The sequence below is a fragment of the Dama dama genome, chromosome X (assembly GCF_033118175.1).
Source record: "Dama dama isolate Ldn47 chromosome X, ASM3311817v1, whole genome shotgun sequence".
Lineage (NCBI taxonomy): Eukaryota > Metazoa > Chordata > Mammalia > Artiodactyla > Cervidae > Dama > Dama dama.
The window spans coordinates 10,376,764-10,402,478 of NC_083714.1; the positions used below are offsets into that span (position 1 = coordinate 10,376,764).

Here is a 25,715-nt window from a genome sequence, read left to right on the forward strand (position 1 = left end):
CACAACAGCCAAGGACCAGATTGCAGATGAAATGGAGACTGGGGCAGGGGCAATGGATGTAGGTTAGTGTTCTTAATCCTGGGAGCAGAAGGCAAGAAAAAAGAATTCTTGGAAAAGTAGAAAAGTTTAGTAGCTCCAGAAAAAAATGGAGCCCCTCCCTAGTAATCAGAGAAAGGCAAATAACATTTTCCCCCTCTGGGATAGGCAAAAAAGATGGACAGGGCCAAATGTACAAGTGGGGATGGAGCAGAGGACTGGCCCATATCTGCCCCGCTTTTGGTGGGAGTGGAAATTGAGGGCCAGAGATCACTGGTGACGTAGACCTCATGTGACCACGAGTCGACGTGTGCAGAAGTCCTGCTAGACTGGTCCTTGTTCCTGTTTGGGTACCAGCTTCCTTCAGCAGCGGTAGCCGGTGGGGCCAACGGTGGGGAAGGAGAAGGAGTCTACTGGCTGAAATTTTTCAGGTTGGTGGCAAAATAGATGCTGCCTGGGGATTTCGAGGGTGGGGATGGCCTAGAAGCAGAGATTTAAGGAAGCCCTGGAAAAGTCCATCTCTCCACCTCCCACCTCCAGGTCTGCAGGAAATGATGACCCTTGGGAAAGGGACTAGGGGTCCCTGGAGAAGGACAAGGACACCTGTGATAGTTTAAAAATAATCATCCTCTGCCACCTAAGACCGCTTTCCCAACACCTCCCCTCCTCCCACCCCCAACCCCCATTTTTAGCGATAGTTTGGAAATCTGCTTTTCCGACTCCCTGTCTGATGGAAAATTCGAGCTAACTGGCACTATTGAGAGGGAGAGAAATGAGGGAAACAGAGGATGGAAAAGTTTCCATAACCGAGAACCTTAACAGGAAAAGTGCGCGGTGTTGATCAGTCCGCGGAGCGCTCGCCCCACCCCTACTCTTATCCCCCCCCCCCCTTCCCGTTTCCCGTTGGTCTGCAGGTCTGCTGTTCTGAAAAGGCCGGGAAGAAAAGTGATCGGATGAGAAGATGAGGGAAATATTATGAAGACCCCTGGAGTGGAGGTGGGCAAAGGAGGGACTGAGGTCGCGGGCCCCTATGTTCTTCCCCCACACCCATCTTCTCCCAGCTTACTGTGTTCTAGGAAGGTCTTGCGTTCTGCCTTGTGTGGAAGAAATGGTTGAGAAGAACCTTGGAAAAGGCTGGAGGGAGGGACAAGGGAGATGAAGAGGTAGAAATGGAGGTGAGAATGGTAGGCTCAGGGAAACCCTGATGGCTGACATATCCTTCTTGCTTCCTAGAAGTAGTTGTTTTCAAATAAGAATAAGTAGAAGAAAAGAAAGGAAGAGGGAAAGAAAGGGAGACACAAGATGAAACCCTGTCAAAAAATTGAAGAAAAAACAGAAAATGAGAATGAACCAAAACTTGAAGAAGTACCAAAGCCTGAGGAAAAGCAAGAGGAGGAGGAAAAAACAGAAGAAACTTTTAGAGAAAGACTGATTCAGTCTCTCCAGGAATTTAAAGAAGATATACACAACAGGCATTTAAGCAAGGAAGATGTGTTTAGAAATGTGAATGAAATTGATGAGATAAGGAGAGTCAGAAACAAACTTACAGTGATGCGTTGGAAGGTTAATCGAAACCATCCTTACCCCTATTTAATGTAGTTTACCTTGATTTCTATTTTTTCTGATGTTGACATTACTTTCTTTTTTTGTTGTCCTGTATATCTCTGTCCATCTTTCTGCTTTTAACTTGTTGCTATTAGTGGTTTTAGATGCATCTCATTGTTTATTTCAAACCAATCTACAAGTCTTTGCCTTTTAATAGGAGAGCTTTACTCATTTGTACAAAAAGAGATTCCTGACAGGATATAAAATGTAAAAAAGTTACTAAGTAATATGTGAATATCATATTTTTGAAAGGGAAAGGTACATTTGTATATTCCATATATACACAGAAGAATATGTGAAGGATGAAAGACAAAAAATATAGTCAGTGGTAGGATTATGAGTGATTTTTTAAATTCAGCTTATTTGTATTTTTCCTTATTCCTAGAATGTACACACATTATTGTTAAAAATAATAAAAGTTTTATAACAAAAAAAGGAGTAACCAACAGTAGTTAGTATGTTTCTAAAGGCATTGAGACATAATATTTATTAGCAGAATTTTAGAAGTAAATGTGAACTCCAAATTACCACCAGACCTCTTAGCTAGAAAAATAAATTTTATATCTTTTCTCATTTGCAGTATGGAGATAATAATGATCTTTCTGGGATCTCATAAGGACCAAATAAGGTACTGACTGTGAGCTATATTTGACAAGCTTTTATTCCCATATGCCCATGTAGGATGCCAAATCCTAAGAGATTTGTTTTAGGTATTTTGGAGGGAGAAGGTTAGTCCTCACCTGTGCTTAAGAAAAAATCCAGACAGCTGTTAGGTGGGTACCACCTTTGTTTTTCTCTCCTGTGCCTGCCCAACCTTCTATGCCCCTCCCCTTGATACTACCACGTGTACTGGATATTTCTGCCCCTTCATTCAGATTCTGTACCTCTCAGCCCCCTAACACTGCTAATGTGCTAGAAATCTCAAATAGTGAAGCCCAACATATTTCTTTGGAACCCGCTTGATTCTCCAGTCTGAGCTCTACAGAAGTGGGGAGAATGCCCATCTCTTCAGTTTAGATAGATGTTTATGCAAGGCCACTTGGGCTGTGATATCTTACTGATACCATGGCAACTTTGGGATTTGAATCAAAGAACCCCTCTTCCCTATAGGACTCAGACACAATGGGTCTGTTTAGGGGTGGGACCAGAAAATAAGTCTGAATAAGAGACATTATGCTTTAGTCAGGGTTGCTTCTGAGTCTAAAGATTGGTTTATCTTCCTGAGTTTCATTTCCTTAGGGTGAGTGATCTCTCCCAAAAAACTGGTGGCAGGCCTCCTCACCAACTCAAAAGATACCCTTAGACTTGTGTAAGTTTTAAAGGGAGGCTCAAGTCAGATTTTGTGATATTCCCATTCTTTATTGGAAATGTATGAAAGTGCTGGGTAAGACTTACTGTTTATTTATATCTGCATCCAGATTTTCATAACTATATGTGTATCTGTGGATCACAGTTTTACCAACAGTGTATTATTTTTCCTCTGTGATGCTCATTTTGGGAGCAGTTAATCACTTCAGACCATTCTTCAAGGTTACGGCAGCTTGATGGATGAAGGTGAAGGTCCAGGAACTCACTTGCCAACATTATAAGACTGGTTGAATCCAGCCCCTTGGCACTGAGGAGTGGCACTGTGGCAGGACATGGAAGGACTCCCCCAAGGCACACCCCTCTCCAAGATGATATGACATTGGTTTCTCTGCTCCAGCCTGCAGCAGGCACCAACTCTCCAGGCTGTCCTGGACATGCATACCTGGAGGATAACTGTCCGTCCCATTGCAGGTCAGAGCACTAGACTTCCTTTATTCCTTTTTTTTCCCTCACAAAAGGGCTTGATGGGAACTTTTTAAAGGAAAAATGTAAAATTTCAAAAGTCACTAACTAAAAACATTGGTTGTGATAGTCTTTGTCCCAACAATGACTACTCTGGAGGTAATCAGATAACTTGGGATTAAGGTAGAAGGGCCTACTGGAGATGATTTCAGATAATAACACAATTATTTTAAGTTGTAATATCCATGTATTTAGGGCTTCCCAGGTGGCATTAGTGATAAAGAACCTGCTTGCCAATGCAGGAGACATAAGAGATGTGGGTTCAATTCCTGGGTTGGGAAGATCCTGGAGGAGAGAATGGCAACCCAGTCCAGTATTCTTGCCTGGAGAATGCCATGGACAGAGGAGCCTGGTGGGCTGGAGTCCATGGGGTCACAAAGAGTCAGACACTACTGAAGCAACTTAGCATGCACACACATATTCATGTATTTATTTGAGTGTATATTAATAAATCTTTAAGGCAAATGATGATAGTTTAGATTAAGGCAGTGCTATAAAGTTTCCTTTTCAAAAAAGTACCCAAATTTCCTTTGCAAAAAATATTCAAATTAAATAAGTGAGTCAGTTTGAAGACAAACATGAAGTAGAATACTATGTTAATAGCAAAGATGATACATAGATACGGCAAAAGTTATCCTAGTGGGTAATGCTGTTGTCACTCTTTTGCAACCCCATGGAATGTAGCCTGCCAGGTTCCTCTGTCCATGGAATTCTCCAGGCAAGAATACTGGAGTAGATAGCCATTCCCTTCTCCAGGAGATCTTCCCAACCCAGGGATTGAACCCAGGTCTCCTGCATTGGCAGGTGGATTCTTTACCACTGAGGCACCTGAGAAGACTGGAAATATTGCCCCAGTATAATTGATTTAGAGAATAATATCTGGAAACACCTGTCAAGAGGGGTGCAATCTGAGATTTTACCTTATCTACAAATTAACAAGTTAATATTAACCTGCTGCTGTTTCACCTGCTTTTGCTATTGCAAATGGCACTAGAATCCCAGTCCTAAGGACATTATTACCCATGGTAAAAGCAGTAGCCTTGGCTTCATTTTGGTTTGTACTAGTTCCCCATGATCCTCAAGTCCCACGAGCTCACACAGCCCATCATGGATGATGGCACATGCAATGCACCGTGTTCTAGGAAAGATGCCCACAGTTTGGAGAATTCACTGCTTTCATAGTAAGCAAAAGCAAGCCTGCTGTGTCCACAGAAAGGGAAACATATTACTTCATGCCTCAAATTGCTTGCTGCAAATAAACTCTGAGAAATGGCCTGCCTGCATAAAGAGTGGTCAGGGCCTTAAGAACATACAAGGATGCTCAGGACTCAAGGCAGATTGCCTCTCCCAGTAACACTTTTCTCTGTGCAAAAAATCTTAATGTGAATGGTAAGCCTTTCCTAACATCACAAATTTTGATTTATAATTCCAAGTTAAAGCAGATAATGCATTATAATACTATATACTATAAACAGGAAATTTGTAATTCTAATTTTTACTTAAATACATAGGACTTTGAATGAATCCTAATTAACTGAATGAAAAGAGCATCACCTAAGAAACCACAAGTAAATAATCTATGAGGAACTTTAAAGTTACAGTAAGACATAGCTACTGTGACACACAAAATTAAAGAAATAAAGGAGCAAAAACCATGGATTTATCAAGATGCTAATGACAGGAAAAATATTCTGCAAAATTTTTCACTGAGAAATTGACAGGAGTGTGTGTGTGTATTTGTAAGTCAGCCCCAGATCCTTTACATATATAATCGTTACTGTCTCTATAAAAGGAAAAGCCAAAAGCTAGGAGAAAAGCTGGTCTGTTCCCTCTATAGGGAAAGTTTTGAGGGAGAAGGAAACTTTTGCACATAATGGTATCCCAAATCAATCATTTGATATTTTGACACCAGTGTTTTGCAAGAGCTTCAGAAAAAAACAGCTGCATCATTTGCTAGATAATTTACTTGAGTATGGAACATCTTTTCATGTACTATTGGTCATTTAAACATCTTACTTTGAGAAATGTCCATTCAAATATTTTGCTTAAACATCCCCTTAATATTTTCAGTACACTATAGGTAAAGAATCCATTTGCAAGGATGAGGTAGCTCCATATGTACTATATGTTCACCATGCATTATTAAAAGAAAAATGAAGGACAGGAGGTTAAGTATAATATATACAGGTGGCGCTAGTGGCAAAGAACCTGCTTGCCAGTGCAGGAGATGTAAGAGACGCAGGTTTGATCCCTGGGTCAGGAAGATCCCCTGGAGAAGGAAATGGCAGCCCATTCCAGTATTCTTGCCTGGAGAATCCCTTGGACAGAGGAGCCTGATAGGCTACAGCCGATGGTATCGCAAAGAGTCAGACACAACTGAAGCAACTTAGCACAGCACACACATACATACACATACTCACAAATGCCAACATAAAGCCCTTCAGCTCACTAAAGGGAGGGATTGTGTCTTTCAAAGTGATATCTTGATATCTCATCAGGCCTCTTGCTACCTCATTGTTTAAGGAACTTTTTAAAAATTTCTCCTAATAGACCATTCTATTATCCTTGCATTGTAACATGTATCCTTGCATGTATCCTTGCATGTCAAAATAGTTTCTTGTACTTACACAAAGTCCTTCCCTTCCACGAATTCTGAGTCCTTTTCCAGATGTTATGCTATTAACCTACTATTTAACAGAAAAGGAAGCAAGGCTTAGAGAGATTATGTGTCTCAGCCAAGGTCACCCAGCTATTAAATGGAACACCTGCCTAAGGTCAAAGCCCTCACTCCTAATATCTCTACTCTGCAACAGTTGGTATTTAATAAATACTAACAACAACAACAGCAACACTGCTAAATGGATTCCCATCATTTCCTTAAAGCTCCTACTCGTTATCCCAGAATAGATGTTACTTCTTTTAAAACAGTTTTTATTGAGATATAATTCACACACCATACAATTAAGTGTACAAGTCAATAGTTTTTAGTGTACATTTTCATATCAAAGAGAAATACCATACCTTAGCAATGATCCTGCCCCCACGCCTCTATCCCTTCAGCCCTAAGTGAAAGTAAGTGAAAGTGAAAGTCACTCAGTTGTGTCCAACTCTTTGTGACACCATGGACTATACAATCCATGGAATTCTCCAGACCAGAAAACTGGAGTGGGTAGTCATTCCCTTCTCCAGGGGATCTTCCCAACCCAGGGATCGAACCCAGGTCTCCCAAATTGCAGGCAAATTCTTTACTAGCTGAGCCACAAGGGAAGTAAACATTAACCTATTCTCTGTCTCTATAGATTTCCTTTTCCTGGACATTTCATAAGAATGGACTCATAAAATGTGGTCTTTTATTATTGGCTTTTCTCACTTAGCATATGTTTTCAAGGTTAGTCCATTGTGCGCCATGTATTAATTTCTTTTTATGGCTGAACAATATTCTGTTGTATGGATATGAACATTTTGTTTATCCATTAGTCCATTGATGGATATATGGGCTGTTTTCATCTTTTGCTTGTTATGGATAATGTTGCTATATAGATTTATGTACAAGTTTTGTGCAGACATAATGTACTTATTTCTCTAGGGTAGATATCTAGCAATTGAATTGCTGTGTCATACAGTAACCCTATGCTTATTTGTTTCAGGAACTGCCATATTGTTTTCTAAACTGGCTGACCATTTTACCTTCATTGTGTATACTGCTGTATACTTACCAGCAGTGTGTAAGGGTTCCAATTTGCCCATATCCTTGACAACACTTTATTTTCTGACTTTTTGACTGTAGCCACTTTAGCAGAGGTGAGTGATATCTTATTGTGGTTTGGATTTACATTTCTCTGATGGTTGATGATATTGAGCATCTCTCCATGTGCTTATTGGCAACTAGTATATATTACTAGGAGAAATGTCTATTCAGATCCTTTGCCCATTTTTAATTGGGATATTTGCCTTTTTATTATTGAGTTGTAAGAGTTTTGTTTTTTTTTTTTACCAATTGATTTTTTAAATTAATTAATTAATTTTACTTTACAATATTATATTGGTTTTGCCATACACTGACTTGAATCTGCCATGAGTGTACATGTATTCCCCATCCTGAACGCCCCTCCCACCTCCCTCCCCATCCCATCCCTCTGGGTCATCCCATTGCACCAGCCCTGAGCACCCTGTATCATGCATCAAACCTAGAATTGTGATTCGTTTCGCATATGATATTTTACATGTTTCAATGCCATTCTCCCATATCATCCCATCCTCGCTCTCTCCCACAGAGTCCAAAAGACTGTTCAATACATCTGTGTCTCTCTTGCTGTCTCGCATACAGGGTTATCGTTACCTTCTTTCTAAATTCCATATATATGCGTTAATATACTGTATTGGTGTTTTTCTTTCTGGCTTATTACACTCTGTATAATAGGCTCCAGTTTCATCCACCTCATTAGAACTGATTCAAATGTATTCTTTTTAATGGTTGAGTAATAGTCCATTGTGTATATGTACCACAACTTTCTTATCCATTCATCTGCTGATGGACATCTAGGTTGCTTCCATGTCCTGGCTATTATAAACAGTGCTGCGATGAACATTGGGGTACACGTGTCTCTTTCAATTCTGGTTTCCTCAGTGTGTATGCCCAGCAGCGGGATTGGGTCATATGGCAGTTCTATGTCCAGTTTTTTAAGGAATCTCCACACTGTTCTCCACAGTGGCTGTACTAGTTTGCATTCCCACCAACAGTGTAAGAGGGTTCCCTTTTCTCCACACCCTCTCCAGCATTTATTGCTTGTAGACTTTTGGATAGCAGCCATTCTGACTGGCGTGTAATGGTACCTCATTGAGGTTTTGATTTGCATTTCTCTGATAATGAGTGATGTTGAGCATTTTTTCATGTGTTTGTTAGCCATCTGTATGTCTTCTTTAGAGAAATGTCTGTTTAGTTCTTTGGCCCGCTTTTTGAATGGGTCTTTTATTTTTCTGGAATTGAGCTGCAGGAGTTGCTTGTATATTTGTGAGATTAATTCTTTGTCCATTGCTTCATTTGCTATTATTTTCTCCCATTATGAAGGCTGTCTTTTCACCTTGCCTATAGTTTCCGTTGTTGTGCAAAAGCTTTTAATTTTATTTATTTATTTATTTATTTATTTTTAAGCTTTTAATTTTAACTAGGTCCCATTTGTTTATTTTTGCTTTTATTTCCAATATTCCAGGAGGTGGGTGATAGAGGATCCTGCTGTGGTTTATGTAGGAGAGTGTTTTGCCTATGTTTTCATCTAGGAGTTTAGTAGTTTCTTGTCTTACATTTAGATCTTTAATCCATTTTGAGTTTATTTTTGTGTATGGTGTTAGAAAGTGTTCTAGTTTCATTCTTTTACAAGTGGTTGACCAGTTTTCCCAGCACCACTTGTTAAAGAGATTGCCTTTTCTCCATTGTATAGTCTTGCCTCCTTTGTCAAAGACAAGTTGTCCATAGGTGCGTGGATTTATCTCTGGGCTTTCTATTTTGTTCCATTGATCTATATTTCTGTCTTTGTGCCAGTAGCACACTGTCTTGATGACTGTGGCTTTGTAGTAGAGACTGAAGTCAGGCAGGTTGATTCCTCCAGTTCCATTCTTCTTTCTCAAGATTGCTTTGGCTATTCGAGGGTTTTTGTATTTCCATACAAATTGTGAAATTATTTGTTCTAGTTCTGTGAAAAATACCATTGGTAGCTTGATAAGGATTGCATTGAATCTATAGATTGCTTTTGGTAGAATAGTCATTTTCACTATATTGATTCTTCTGGTCCATGAACATGGTATATTTCTCCATCTATTTGTGTCCTCTTTGATTTCTTTCATGAGTGTTTTATAGTTTTCTATATGTAGGTCTTTTGTTTCTTTAGGTAGATATACTCCTAAGTATTTTATTCTTTTTGTTGCAATGGTGAATGGAATTGTTTCCTTAATTTCTCTGTTTTCTCATTGTTAGTGCATAGGAATGCAAGGGATTTCTGTGTGTTAATTTTATATCCTGCAACTTTACTATATTCATTGATTAGCTCTAATAATTTTCTGGTGGAGTCTTCAGGATTTTCTATGTTGAGGATCATGTCATCTGCAAACAGTGAGAGTTTTACTTCTTCTTTTCCAATCTGGATTCCTTTTATTTCTTTTTCTGCTCTGATTGCTGTGGCCAAAACTTCCAAAACTATTTTGAATAGTAGTGGTGAGAGTGGGCACCCTTGCCTTGTTCCTGACTTTAGGGGAAATGCTTTCAATTTTTCACTATTGAGGATAATGTTTGCTGAGGGTTTGTCATATATAGCTTTTATTATGTTGAGGTATGTTCCTTCTATTCCTGCTTTCTGGAGGGTTTTTATCATAAATGGATGTTGAATTTTGTCAAAGGCTTTCTCTGCATCTATTGAGATAATCATATGGTTTTTATGTTTCAATTTGTTAATGTGGTGTATGACATTGATTGATTTGCAGATATTGAAGAATCCTTGCATCCCTGGGATAAAGCCTACTTGGTCATGATGTATGATCTTTTAAATATGTTGTTGGATTCTGTTTGCTAGAATTTTGTTATGGGTATTTGCGTCTATGTTCATCAGTGATATTGGCCTGTGGTTTTCTTTTTTTGTGGCATCTTTGTCAGGTTTTGGTATTAGGGTGACGGTGGCCTCATAGAATGAGTTTGTAAGCTTACCTTCATCTGCAATTTTCTGGAAGAGTTTGAGTAAGATAGGTTTAGCTCTTCTCTAAATTTTTGGTAGAATTCAGCTGTGAAGCCATCTTGTCCTGGGCTTTTGTTTGTTCGAAGGTTTCTGATTACAGTTTCAATTTCCGTGCTTGTGATGGGTCTGTTAAGGTTTTCTATTTCTTCCTGGTTCATTTTTGGAAAGTTGTACTTATCTAAGAATTTATCCATTTCTTCCAATTTGTCCATTTTATTTGCATATAGTGCTGATATATATATATGATATAGTTTCTTATGATCCTTTGTATTTCTGTGTTGTCTGTTGTGATCTCTCCGTTTTCATTTCTAATTTTGTTGATTTGATTTTTCTCCCTTTGTTTCTTGATGAGTCTGGCTGTAAGAGTTTTTATATACTCTGAATATAAATCCCATGGATACATGATTTGTACATATTTTTTCCCATTCTGTGGGTTATCTTTTTACTTTCCTGATGGTATACTTTTAGAAAATTATTTATTTTATGTATTTAGTTTTGGCTGAGCTGGGTCTTTGTTGCTTTGGGTGGACTTTATCTAGTTGTAGTGAGTGGGGGCCACTCTCGGTTGCAGTGCACAGGCTTCTCACTGCAGTGGTTTCTTTTATTGTGGAGCACCGGCTCTATGTGCACAGGCTTAAGTAGTTGCAGGAAGCAGGCTCAGAAGGTGTAGCTTGCAGGCTCTAGAGCATGGGCTCAGTAGTCCTGGTGCCAGGCCTAGTTGCTCTGTGGCATGTAGAATCTTCCCAGAGGAGGGATTGAGCCTGTGTCCCCTGATTGGCAGGCAGATTCTTATCCACTGTGCCACCAGGGAAGTCCTGATGGTATACTTTGATGCCCTCCAAATTTTAGTTTAGATGAAGAGTAATATATATTTTTTATTTTTCTGCTCATTCTTTTGGTGTCAAGATCGTGAAGATTTGTCCCTATATATTTTTCCCCTAAGAGTTGTATCATTTTAAATCTTACATTTAGAAATAGATTAGATTAGAAATCTCTAATCTATTTCTAGTTAATTTTTTGTATATGGTATGAGATAAGGGTCTCATTTCATTAGTTTGCAAATGGCTGTCTAGTTGGTCCAGGACTATTTGTGAAAGGACTATTTTTTCCCATTGAATGGTCTTGGCATCCTTGTCAAAAATCAGCTGAAACATAATTTTATTTCTGGACTCTCAATTCAGTCCTATTGACCTATATGTCTATCATGTGACAGGATGACACTGCTTTGATTACCATTGCTTTGAAGCAATTCTGCAACCAGGAAACATGAGTCCTCCTATTTTATTCATTTCCAAGGTTGTTTTGGCTATTTAGGGTCCCTTGCAATGCATATGAATTTTAGAATAAGCTTGTCAATTTCTACAAAGAAATCAGCTGGGATTATGAAGGGGATTGCATTGAATCTATATATCAATTTGGGAAGCATTACCATTTTAACACTATTAAAATTTTCAATTCATGAACATGGGATTTTTTTCCCATTTAATTGCATCTTCTTTAATTTCTTAATGGCATCATTTAATTTTCTTCTTTAATTTCAATAGTAGTTTGCAGTTTTCAGAGTATCGATTTTGTGCTTCCCTTATTAAATGTATTTCTAAATATCTCAGTCTTTTTGATACTTTTATAAGTAGAATTGTTTTCTTAATTATCTTGTTCTGATTGTTCATTATAAGTGTATAGAAATATGGTTGTATTGAAATATCTTTGTATATTCATCTTACATCTTGCAACCTTGCTGAATTGTTTGTTTTGTTAGTTTATCAGTGGATTCCATAAGACTTTCTATACATCAGATTATGTCATCTGGAAATATAGTTCTAATTCTTATTTTTCGATCTGGATGCCTTTTATTTCTTTTTCTTGCCTAACTCTCTTGGCTAGAACCTCCAGTTGTAATGTTGGATAGAAATGGTGACAGCACATATCTTTGTTTTTGCTCCTAATAATAGGGAAAAGATATTCATTGTTTTAGCATTAAGTGTAATGTCAGTGGGGGGCTTCCCTGGTAGCTCAGCTGGTAAAGAATCCACCTGCAATGCAGGAGACCCTGGTTCGATACCTGGGTCAGAAAGATCCCCTGGAGAAGGGAGAGGCTGCCCACTTCAGTATTCTTGGACTTCCCTGGTGGCTCAGATGGTAAAGAATCTGCCTGCAGTGTGGGAGACCTGAGTTTGATCCCTGGGTTAGGAAGATACCCTGGAGGAAGGCATGGCAACCTATTTCAGTATTCTTGCCTGGAGAATCCCCATGGACAGAGGAGCCTGGCAGGCTACATACACTCCATGCAGTTGCAAAGAGTCAGACATGACTGAGAGGCTAAGCACAGCACAGCACATAATGTCCATGGAGGGTTTTTGTAATAACTTTTATTATGCTTAGGGAATTCCTGGTTTGGGGATGTTAAATCATGCTTGCATTTTGGGATAAACCTCTTTTGGTCATAATGTATAATTGTTTTTATATGTTTCTAGATTTGTTTTCCTAGTATCTTGTTGGGGGATTTTTGCATCCATATTCATAAGCAATACTGGTTTGTAGTTTTTTCTTGTCATATCTTTGTCTGGATTTTGTATCAGGGTAATACTGGTCTCACAAAATAAGAGGATAAGTGTTTCCTTTTCTGTTTTGTTTGTTTGTTTGTTTTTGTTTGTTTTGAAGAATTTGTGAAGGATTCTTCCTTAAATATTTGATAGAATTCAGCAGTGAAGCCATGTGGCCTAGAATTTTATTCGTGGGTAGTTTTAAAAAATGTATTACTAATTCAATCTCTTCATTTGTTATAGGTGTATTCAGATGGTTTATTTATTCTTGAGATAGTTTTGGTAGTTTGTGTTTTTCTAGGAATTTGTCCATTTCTTCTGTTATCTAATATAAGGGCATGTAATATTTCATATTATTCATTTATAATCTTTTTTCATATCTATAAGGTCAGTAATACCAACCCCTCTTTCATTTCCAATTCTAGTAACTTGACACACATTTCTCTCTTTCCCTCTCACCCTCTGTCTCATCAGTCTAGCTGAAGATTTGTCAACATTGTTGATCTTTTCAAAGAATCTGCTTTGGTTTCATTAGTTTTCTCTATTCTCTATTTTCCATTACATCAATTTCTGCTCTAATTATTATTATTTCCTTCCTTTTGCTTGCTTTATGCTTAGTTTGCTCTTCTTTCCCAGTATCTTAAGGTGGAAAGTTAGGATGTTGATTTGAGATCTTTCTTCTTTTTTAAATACAGGCATTTAAAGCTATATATTTCCCTTTATACAAGTTTAGCTCTATCCCATCATTTTGAGTACATTGTGTTTCTAAATACCAAAGTTCCACACCATAAGTTCTGGTATGCTGTATTCTATGTTTCATTTTTCTTTAATTTCAAAGCATTTTCAGATATCCAAAGAACAAATGTTCTTTAATGCATTGGCTATTTAGGAGTGTTTTGCTTAATTTCCAGATATTTGTGAATTTCCTAAATTTTTTTCTGTTGTTGATATGAAATTTTATTTCAGTGTGGTCAGAGAACATATCTTCTATAACTAACTTCTAATCATTTAAATTTATTGAGGGTTGTTTTATGGCCTATTACATGGTCTACCATGGAGAATGTTCAATGTGCACTTGAGAAAAATATGTATTTTGCTGTTGTTGGGTGGCGTATTCTATACGTCTATTAGGTCTAGTTGGTGCATGGTGTTCTAACATCTTCTATTTCCTGGTTGATCTTCTGCCAAATTGATCTATTTATTATGAAAAGTGGGTTATTAAAGTCTCCAACTATTACTATTGAATTATCTATTTCTCCCTTTTTTATTGTCAGTTTCTGCTTCATACATTTTGGTCCTCTGTTATTAGGGGCATATATATTTATAATTGTCATATATTACTTATATGTTAACTCTTTTATCATTAAATTCCCTCTTGCTTCCAGTTTTTTGTTTGGCATGGAAAAAACTTAGAAGTAGTTACTCTATTGTAACAATAAGTAAAGAGGTGAATAAACTGAGAATCAAGAACTCCTCTTAGATCCATTAAATGATTGAAGTCACAAAGCAAATCCCTGCTCCAGACAGGTGGCAGACAGGCAGATACACAGAATCACAATTTGCTAGAGTAAAATCTATAAACAGAAACTTCCCCAGGAACCAGTACTGATATAGGAAAACCTAAACTATAGTTTACGAATTGCTAGAAGCTCAATGTGGACAAGTCTGAGATTTAAAACTCCAGAGAGGCCCAATTTAAGGGGTGCGCTCACACTTTTAGAGACCTATGAGCTTTTCACAGTGAATATTAGAGAAAACCTCTTTGTCCTTCTGGAAGGGGAAAGGGAAAGTAGGCATTTTTAAGTGTACCCAGAGTGTTCTATTCTTCTTAATAGTCAAGAAGAACTATTTTTTACCAGAGTCTAATTAGAATTTTCTCCTTCGCCTTTCACTTCTTTTCTTTTCACAGCTATTTGTAAGGCCTCCTCAGACAACCATTTTGCCTTTTTGCATTTCTTTTCCATGGGGATGGTCTTGATCCCTGTCTCCTGTACAATGTCATGAACCTCCGTTCATAGTTCATCAGGCACTCTGCCTATCATATCTAGTCCCTTATATCTATTTCTCACTTCCACTGTATAGTCATAAGGGATTTGATTTAGGTCATACCTGAATGGTCTAGTGGTTTTCCCTACTTTCTTCAATTTAAGTCTGAATTTGGCAATAAGGAGTTCATGATCTGAGCCACAGTCAGCTCCCGGTCAAAATTCTCCAAGCCAGGCTTCAGCAATACATGAACTGTGAACTTCCAGATGTTCAAGGTGGTTTTAGAAAAGGCAGAGGAACCAGAGATCAAATTGCCAACATCTGCTGGATCATCGAAAAAGCAAGAGAGTTCCAGAAAAACATCTATTTCTGCTTTATTGACTATATCAAAATCTTTGTGTGGATCACAATAAGCTGTAGAAAATTCTGAAAGAGATGGGAATACCAGACCACCTGACTTGCCTCTTGAGGAACCTATATGCAGGTCAGGAAGCAACAGTTAGAACGGACATGGAACAACAGACTGGTTCCAAATAGAAAAAGGAGTATGTCAAGGCTGTATATTGTCACCCTGCTTGTTTAACTTCTATGCAGAGTACATCATGAGAAACGCTGGGCTGGAAGAAGCACAAGCTGGAATCAAGATTGTGGGGAGAAATATCAATAACCTCAGATATGCAGATGACACCACCCTTATGGCAGAAAGTGAAGAGGAACTAAAAAGCCTCTTGATGAAAGTGAAAGAGGAGAGTGAAAAAGTTGGCTTAAAGTTCAACATTCAGAAAACTAAGATCATGGCATCTGGTCTCATCACTTCATGGCAAATAGATGGGGAAACAGTGGAAACAGTGTCAGACTTTATTTTTGGGGGCTCCAAAATCACTGCAGATGGTGATTGCAGCCATGAAATTAAAAGACGCTTATTCCTTGGAAGGAAAGTTATGACCAACCTAGATAGCATATTAAAAAGCAGAGACATTACTTGGCCAACAAAGGTCCATCTAGTCAAGGCTATGGTTTTTCCAGTGGTCATGTATGGATGTGAGAGTTGGACTGTGAAGAAAGCTGAGTGCTGAAAAATTGATGTTTTTGAGCTATGGTGTTGGAGAAGACTCTTGAGAGTCCCTTGGACTGCAAGGAGATCCAACCAGTCCATCCTAGGGGAGATCAGTCCTGGGTGTTCATTGGAAGGACTGATGCTGAAGCTGAAACTCCAATACTTTGGCCACCTTATGCGAAGAGTTGACTCATTGGAAAAGACCCTGATGCTGGGAGGGATTGGGGGCAGGAGGAGAAGGGGCCGACAGAGGATGAGATGGCTGGATGGCATCACTGACTCGTTGGACATGAGTTTGAATAAACTCCAGGAGGTGGTGATGGACAGGGAGGCCTGGCGTGCTGCAATTCATGGGGTCGCAAAGAGTCGGACATGACTGAGTGACTGAACTGAACTGAATTGAGTTTTATCAGAGCCTAGCTGACCTGCGGGAAGGACAATATGCAATCCCAACACCTCTCTCATCATCCTGTCCCAACTAAAGAAGTAGAGATAAAGAGACTTCGTGTATAAAAATACTTCATGGTATTTATTTGCCTAAGCCTGGAAGTGGAAAAGACAGGCTTTGAGCCCTCACTCTCCAAATGCAAACTATTACCCAGTGAAATGAACAACTGCAAACTTTTTAATTTGCCTTCTGCTAGGGAAGATGTTTTTCCTCGTAGTTCTCTGAAGGGTACTGTCTTTCCCTTTAAAAGAATGTTACCTGACTTTTTAAAACAATCTAGCCAGCTTACGGCTACCTGGTATCTTCACCAAACCCCTGAATCACTTCCCAATTGCCTCCACAACAACCATTCTGTTTTTAGAGCAACTTTGGCTTGAATGCCTCCATGCTTTGTTGCAAATAAAGTAAGTTCCATTGGGGAAATTTTAGCACCTATATGATTCATGACTTTCTTCTCTCCCCAGGCAAAATCTCTGAGCCAGGGCTCTGGATCTGGGGGTGGAGACAACAGCACTTTTATCTTTGAATGACACTTGTGCTTTAGTACCTGATGTGTTAAAGTAGGCAGAAAGGAAACAACAGCCTGATGTTCTCTCACCTTGCTTCTCATAGTGTGGAACCACACCTTACAGCCAAACCAAGAGTGATAAGGACCCCAGTATTCTCAGTGGTACCATACCCACAGGACAATTTCCATTCTATTAGTGAGGGCTGGTTCCTCTCAATTGCACTCACCTGGAGCCTAACCTCACAATCTCAGTAGTTGAAACAGGATAAGAAATACTGATATACTCCTCTTCTGAGAAAGAAATCACCATGGCTGTGAGCTGCAGGAAGAGGATATCCTGTGTTCTTGGCTGATAGTTAGGAGTGCAATTTTGCTTCCTTTATTTACATTTACATTATATTACAAATGTAATGTAAAGGGAAAAGGGAGAGGTCTAGGTTCAAATACCACAGACTCATATTTCTTGTGAAGTTTTTATAGATTTTCTTGAATAGTTTTCCACTTAATGGTTTCCCTTAAAACCTTTCTAAAGCCTTTAAATTGTTTTGCTTGTTTTTTTTTTTTTTAATGAATTTCACTAGTTTCACAGGAAAGCAGATCCACAGAGATCCTCACATTGTCATAGCAGAAATTGACCTCCTAGACATTCCTTCTTCCTGGAAGACTTCACTGGCAACTGAGTTAGGTCCTCTTACTCAGTGCTGTAATCTCCCCTTCAGTACTTATCGCACTCTCCTTGTTTCCTCTCACTAAACTATGTGCTACATAGCAATATGAAGGTTGTATCTGTCTTATTGCTTTTTATATCTCCAGGGCCTAGAGCATAGTAGATGCTTAATAAATTATGATTGAATGAAAGGTATATTTCTGACATTTTAATTAAATGGAAAGAACTGTGTCCTAGAAATCAGAAATGTAAATACAGTACTGAGATTGAGATGTGAAATGGGCAGGCAGTGCCTGCCACAGAAAAGGCCTCAAATAATAGATGGATAAAAGAAAGAATGAGAAATAGATTTGGGACTTTTAAAAATTATTTATTTATTTAATTTATTATGTTTTGGCTGCATTGGGTCTTTGTTGCTGCACGTGGGCTTTCTCTAGCTACAGAGAGCAGGGGCTACTCTTCATTGTGGTGCATGGGCTTCTCATTACAGTGGCTTCTCTTACTGCAGAGCATAAGCTCTAGGTGCATGAGCCTCAGTAGTTGCAGCATGCAGGTTCAGTAGTTGTGGTACATGGGCTTAACTGCTTCATGGTGTGTGAGATCTTCCTGGATCAGGGATCAAACCTCTGTCCCTGGCACTGGCTGGCAGATTCTCAACTACTAGACCACCAGGGAAGTCTGGGACTTATTAATAAATGAAACTGAGTAGAGGGCAAGAACATGGACTCTAAGAACTAAACTGTATGTGTTTGAATTCCTGTTCTACCACTTCTTATCTGTTGCATAGCCTTGCTGTCCTACAATACTATTATTTGTAAAATAGGGGATGATATTAGCACCTACCTCATAGAATTTGGAGGAGAATAAAATGAATAATGAATATACATATACAACACTTTTTGATATATACCAGCATTTATGTAAGTGCTGTTTTATTTCATTTTCATCACTATGTATTTTTAAGGAAACTAGGATAATTCTATATATACTATTTCATAGCCTGAATTTAAAAGAAAAATAATTAATGATTTTTCCCTTCTACTTACAAAAAGAATACCTTGTCCTCTGAGATAATTTAGAAGATAGAGGTAATCACCACTTGATGTCCAGCATTAGAAAAACATTTTTAATCTCAAATATGAGGACAAGTACAATAAATGGGAAGGGATGAGGGAGGAGTGGGAGTGCAGGAAGGGGTCATCAAGTCACCAGACGTAAGTCTCTAAGTGTAAAATATGGCTCAAGATACTGTCATGCTACAATGCCTAAGTCCTAGATTCATGGTGGGAAAAGTAGCCCCTGACTCAGGAACTGGGGCAGGGGTGTAACACGGAGAGGAGGAACGGAGGAAGGGAGGAGTGTGTGAGTGTGTGTGTGTGTGTGAGACAGAGTATGTGTTAGCTTACTGTTTAGTTATAGATAAACTTGGGGTTTCCCTCATGGTTCAGTGGTAAAGAAACCACCTGCCAAGCAGGAGATGTGGGTTTGATCCCTGGATCAGGGAGATGCCCTAGAGAAGGAAACAGCAACCCACTCTAGTATTCTTGCCTGGGAAATCCCGTGGATCTTTAATAGATAGTGAGGTCCTGAATATTTGTTGATTTCACACTCAGATGTCTTAGCCTTATGGCTTTGTAATTATATAATACAAGATTTCTTGAATGAAATATTGAATACATTATCTTTCAAATGTTCCAAATTCTTAAAGTAACATCTTTAAAATTTTATCACGTCTGTTCTCAGTTCTTCAAAGTTCTTGGCATCAAAATTATAATGGCCATAGCTTATTGGGAAGCTAAAGTAGGCATAATTTCCTAGATTTTTAATATCTGGCTTCAATTTGTTAATATGTGCTTACATTTAGGAAAAAAGAGAGAAGCACAATAAGACTGAAGCACTGAAGCATTGGAATGACCCATAGAGAACCATTCTAGGCAGGAACAGAGATATCCACACCCACAGAGCCCACCATGTGCCAGACTATCTGCTTTCAATCCTTGCACTCACCCATGAGAGTACAATGAGAGGAAAACAGGACAATAACTACAATCCAACTGGGTACCTTTCCAGCCAAATACATGTGAGCTATATATCATGGCAATATGCAAAAAGATCTCAGCAAAAATGAGTTGCCTCTGATAGAATATTAACCTGATATCACCACAGTTTGATTGAAAGGTAGCTAGTTGAGGCAAAATCACAAAAGAGTCTTATTTTTCCAATAGCTCCTCAACAGTGCTCTATTATCCCCACCCTCCACTTTCTACTGGATAATAAGCTTCTTTAATTGTAGCTCAGTCCTGTTCCCCAACTTTTCAGTTATTTTTGCTTATTAAAATATTTCAGTTAAACTGTTAAAGGTTTGGTCTATGTCTTTTTAAAGTTTATTTTTTCTTGAAATATAGTTGAATTACAATGTTGTGTTAATTACTGATGTGAAACAAAGTGGCTCAGCTATACATATATATTACATACATTCTTTTGCATATTCTTTTCCATTGTGGTTTATCACAAGGTATTGAATATAGTTCCCTGTGCTGTACAGCAAGGCCTTATTGCTTATTCATTCTATATATACCAATTTGCATCTTGGTTCTATGTATTTTAAAACACTGATATCACTTTTGATTCAGAATCCTCCTCATCCCTCTAGGAGACCTAATTTTCTATCTAGAGTCTATCTATCTATCAGTTACCAATTATAAGGTCTATAGACTGACTGTAAGCCTATAAGCTTACATGATTATGTAGCCTGGGAAGTTCCATGATGTGCTGTCTACAAGCTGGAGAGCCAAGAAAGCCAGTGGTGTACTTTAAAAGCCTGAGTGTTGGAGAGCTAACATGTAGGTGCCAGTCTGAATTAGAAGTCCTGAGAACCAGGAACACCAAAGGCAGGAGAAGATCAAAGTACCGGCTCAAGCAATCAGACAGAGAGTGAATTCGACCTTCTGCTTTTCTGTTTTATTTAGGCCCTCAGTGGTATTAGATGATGTCTACCTGCATTGGGGAAGACCATCTGCTTTACTCAGTTTACCAATTCAAATGCTAAACTTTTCTAGAAACATCCTCACAGACACACTCAGAAATATTATTCAGTCAGATATATGGGCATCCAATGGCCTTTTGGATACATAAAATTAACAATCACACCCTTTTCCCTGGTTTACGCAAATGACTTGACAGTTTGAAGAAGAGGGATATAAAGACAACTCTTTATGTGAATACCGAGGGTAAGATTGCTATCCCACATAATTAATCATCACTGAAGCTCAAGCTTGATTTCTAGAGAACCTGCTGCTAAGGACTCACATCCAAGCATCTCCCTTTCAAGTGTTTCCTTGGAAGACTGGGCCATATCTTGTATGTGACTCTTACCTCATAACCCTCACATGGAATTCCTATAATTCATAGGTCTCTTTGTCCTAGTCTGTATCAGTTTCTGGTAAATCTATATCTCAATAACTCCCCTCTTTCCAACTCTAGAACTTGTAAGCATGGTAGGATTTATTTTTCATGCTTATCCAGAATTGGGAACTTTGGTAGGGGATTAATCTTAGCCCTTTCTCTACCTGGCCACACCACAACATCATCTTTCAAAAATGTTCTTTCCAGGCTCCCATGGCATCTAGGTAGCTCAAAATCCCAATGGTAATGCAGATATCCAGCAGAGGAATAAGTGAACCTTAACAAGTGATGGGAAGAATTGACTCATTGGAAAAGACCCTGATGCTAGGAAAGATTGAAGGCAGGAGAAGGGGACAACAGAAGATGAGATGGTTGGATGGCATCATTGACTCCATGGACATAAGTTTGAGCAACCTCTGGGAATTGGTGATGGACAGGGAAGCCTGGTGTGCCAGTCCATGGAGTTGCAAAGAGTTGGACATGACTGAGGGACTGAACTGAACTGAACATCTTGTAGATATCCCTAAACTTTATGTACTATTCTTTTGGGGTCCCATCTCCTTGGCTTTGGTGAAGGAAACCGATCAAGTGGCTGGTTCCACTATAATTATAGGAGATAAGGAAAGGAAATAGGTTCTTTTCACAAATACTGCACTTCCCCAAACATGAACACAGGTTCCTCCTTCCCAGTACTACACTACTCTTCACCCTCTCTGTCTTTCAGGGCACATGAGTTCCAAACTAAGACTCTTACATCCTTCCAACTCAGCCTTAGAAATTTAAAAAAATTTTGTTCTCAACAGGTTGTTATCTACTTTCAACTCCTCAGAAAACACCAAGGACAAGAAAAGATCTCAATCAACACCTCAACACCTTAGTGAAGACAACATCATTACAAGGACAAATTTCACCTATCTTTATTATTTTTAACTAATTTATTTTAATTGAAGCATAATTGTTTTACAGAATTTTGTTTTCTTTCTGTCAAACATCAACATGAATCAGCCATAGTTCACCTATCTGTAAAACATCACTTCATTACAACCAACATCCCATGTAGCATAAACTCTAATCTTGGAAAAATACACAAAAGCATGTTTTCATCCAAGAAAATTTGGTGGTTTCAAGCAAAAGACTAATCCAAGATGGATCAAAAAGATAATAGCAAAAAATTGAGCCACTGAGAGAACCAAAAATCTACTTTTCAAATTTTGTATTCAATGGTTGCATGTGTGCTCAGTCTCTCAGTCATGTCTGACTCTTTGTGACCCCATAAACTACAGCCCACCAGGATCCTCTGTCCATGGGATTCTCCAGGCAAGGATACTGGATTGAGTTGCCATGCCCTCCTCCAGGGATCTTCACAACCCGGGGATTGAACCTGCATCTCTTACATCTCCTGCATTGGCAGGCGGGTTCTTTACCACAAGCATCATCTGAGGAGGCCATTCAATGGTTATGTCATAGCAATTTGCCTACTTTCAGGGGATTCTTTCTAGGTAATTTCTAATTTTCATAAAAGTTTTTCTATATTGCTGTAAATATAGTCCCCTGAATGAAGAGCAACCTATTAGCCTCAGTATGCATGCTGCATGCTAAGTCGTTTCAGTTGTGTTGGACTCCTTGTGACCCTATGGACTGTAACCGCCAAGCTCCTCTGTCCATGGGATTCCTCTGTCCATGGGAGTGGGTTGCCATTTCCTTCTCCAGGGGATCTTCCTGACTCAGGGATTGTCTCATGTTTCCTGCACTAGCTGGCGGATTCTTTACCACTAGTGCCACCTGGGAAGCCCCATTAACTCAATAGTGGATATATCAGTCAACAAATATTCAACTACCGGGGTCCAGCCCCAGCAGGATCCAGGGGAACCCTCAGGATGAACGGTGTCGGCGAGAGAGAGACACGTAGGACTGGCCTTGATAGGGCTAAGTCTGCGAGGGGGAGAGAGAGAGAAAGAAAGAGACCAAACCAGGAATATGCAGCAGAGTCTGGCAGTTGTTTTATTTTTCACCGTAGCCTTTATACCCTAAGTTGGTACATTTCTAAGGGGCAGATAAGCATACAGACTCAGTTTAACATTACATCAGCTTGTCCCTCACGAAACCAGGTGTTCTCTGTATATTTTTTATTTACGAGAGTCTTTTCCCATAGATTTTTTGTACCTTATCTTCTGGCCTTGAGGTTAGCAGAAAACAGAAAAGTGGCAGTCTCATGGTACAGCAGGTTGCAACATAATAGAAATACAATCTTGTTAACATAAAAGTCAGTCTTTTTGCAGAAATTCTTAGCTAAATTTATCTAAAAAGTTTAGCACACAAAGACTCTGCAGCTCCGGTGAGGCAGCCCCTGTTTAGCACTCCCGGGTAAAATTAACAATTATTTTATTGTTTTTACACTAGGGCTAAACTCTTATTTTATTCTATCTTTAACTATATTAACAATAGTTTCCACTGCACAACCTCAGCACATTAACATCAATCAAACGTTGATCTAATAACCACTTTTAAAACAACCAAGTGGGCTTTATCCCAGGAATGCAAGGATTCTTTAATATCCGCAAATCAATCAATGTAATACACCACATTAACAAATTGAAAGATAAAAACCATACGATTATCTCAATAGATGCAGAGAAAGCCTTTGACAAAATTCAACACTCATTTACGATTAAAACTCTCCAAAAAGCAGGAATAGAAGGAACATACCTCAACATAATAAAAGCTATATATGACAAACCCACAGCAAGCATCACCCTCAATGGTGAAAAGTTGAAAGCATTTCCCCTGACATCAGGAACAAGACAAGGGTGCCCACTCTCACCACTACTATTCAACATAGTGTTGGAAGTTTTGGCCACAGCAATCAGAGCAGAAAAAGAAGTAAAAGGAATCCAGATAGGAAAAGAAGAAGTGAAACTCTCACTGTTTGCAGATGACATGATCCTCTACATAGAAAACCCTAAAGACTCTACCAGAAAATTACTAGAGCTAATCAATGAATATAGTAAAGTTGCAGGATATAAAATTAACACACAGAAATCCCTTGCATTCCTATATACTAACAATGAAAAAACAGAAAGAGAAATTAAGGAAACAATACCATTCACCATTGCAACAAAAAGAATAAAATACTTAGGAGTATATCTACCTAAAGAAACAAAAGACCTATACATAGAAAACTATAAAACACTGATGAAAGAAATCAAAGAGGACACAAACAGATGGAGAAACATACCGTGTTCATGGATTGGAAGAATCAATATTGTCAAAATGGCTATTCTACCCAAAGCAATCTATAGATTCAATGCAATCCCTATCAAGCTACCAATGGTATTTTTCACAGAACTAGACCAAATAATTTCACAATTTGTATGGAAATACAAAAAACCTCGAATAGCCAAAGTAATCTTGAGAAAGAAGAATGGAGCTGGAGGAATCAACCTGCCTGACTTCAGACTCTACTACAAAGCCACAGTCATCAAGACAGTATGGTACTGGCACAAAGACAGAAATATAGATCAATGGAACAGAATAGAAAGCCCAGAGATAAATCCACGAACCTATGGACACCTTATCTTTGACAAAGGAGGCAAGGATATACAATGGAAAAAAGACAACCTCTTTAACAAGTGGGGCTGGGAAAACTGGTCAACCACTTGTAAAAGAATGAAACTAGAACACTTTCTAACACCATACACAAAAATAAACTCAAAATGGATTAAAGATCTAAATGTAAGACCAGAGACTATAAAACTCCTAGAGGAGAACATAGGCAAAACACTCTCCGACATAAATCACAGCAAGATCCTCTATGACCCACCTCCCAGAATATTGGAAATAAAAGCAAAAATAAACAAATGGGACCTAATGAAACTTAAAAGCTTTTGCACTACAAAGGAAACTATAAGTAAGGTGAAAAGACAGCCCTCAGATTGGGAGAAAATAATAGCAAATGAAGAAACAGACAAAGGATTAATCTCAAAAATATACAAGCAACTCCTGAAGCTCAATTCCAGAAAAATAAATGACCCAATCAAAAAATGGGCCAAAGAACTAAACAGACATTTCTCCAAAGAAGACATACAGATGGCTAGCAAACACATGAAAAGATGCTCAACATCACTCATTATTAGAGAAATGCAAATCAAAACCACACTGAGGTACCATTACACGCCAGTCAGGATGGCTGCTATCCAAAAGTCTACAAGCAATAAATGCTGGAGAGGGTGTGGAGAAAACGGAACCCTCTTACACTGTTGGTGGGAATGCAAACTAGTACAGCCCCTATGGAAAACAGTGTGGAGATTTCTTAAAAAACTGGAAATAGAACTGCCATATGACCCAGCAATCCCACTTCTGGGCATACACACTGAGGAAACCAGATCTGAAAGAGACACGTGCACCCCAATGTTCATCGCAGCACTGTTTATAATAGCCAGGACATGGAAGCAACCTAGATGCCCATCAGCAGATGAATGGATAAGGAAGCTGTGGTACATATACACCATGGAATATTACTCAGCCATTAAAAAGAATTCATTTGAACCAGTCCTAATGAGATGGATGAAGCTGGAGCCCCTTATACAGAGTGAAGTAAGCCAGAAAGATAAAGACCATTACAGCATACTAACACATATATATGGAATTTAGAAAGATGGTAACGATAACCCTATATGCAAAACAGAAAAAGAGACACAGAAATACAGAACAAACTTTTGAACTCTGTGGGAGAATGTGAGGGTGGCATATTTCAAAGAACAGCATGTATACTATCTATGGTGAAACAGATCACCAGCCCAGGTGGGATGCATGAGACAAGTGCTTGGGCCTGGTGCACTGGGAAGACCCAGAGGAATCGGGTGGAGAGTGAGGTGGGAGCAGGGATCGGGATGGGGAATACGTGTAAAT

The 25,715-nt window shown here is 38.8% G+C and overlaps 1 protein-coding gene across 5 annotated transcripts; it reads left to right on the top strand.

Moving 5' to 3' along the window:
* Window positions 1-338: 338 nt before the first annotated feature.
* Window positions 339-23,670, top strand: TCEAL9 (transcription elongation factor A like 9). 5 transcript variants are annotated; one of them, XR_009691929.1, is made up of 6 exons: window positions 339-467; window positions 951-1,032; window positions 2,222-2,269; window positions 3,146-3,420; window positions 7,119-7,272; window positions 21,611-23,670. XR_009691929.1 is itself a non-coding variant. In XM_061136496.1 (3 exons), exon 3 carries the CDS (start codon window positions 1,339-1,341, stop codon window positions 1,633-1,635), a length of 297 nt encoding a protein of 98 aa, XP_060992479.1. In that variant the 5' UTR covers window positions 339-467; window positions 951-1,032; window positions 1,270-1,338; the 3' UTR covers window positions 1,636-2,064. The 5 variants fall into 5 exon arrangements, 1 of the variants encoding a protein (XP_060992479.1); XR_009691926.1 differs by having other exon boundaries at window positions 3,172-3,420; XR_009691928.1 differs by lacking the exon at window positions 21,611-23,670 and adding an exon at window positions 19,267-19,708 and having other exon boundaries at window positions 3,172-3,420.
* Window positions 23,671-25,715: the final 2,045 nt, after the last annotated feature.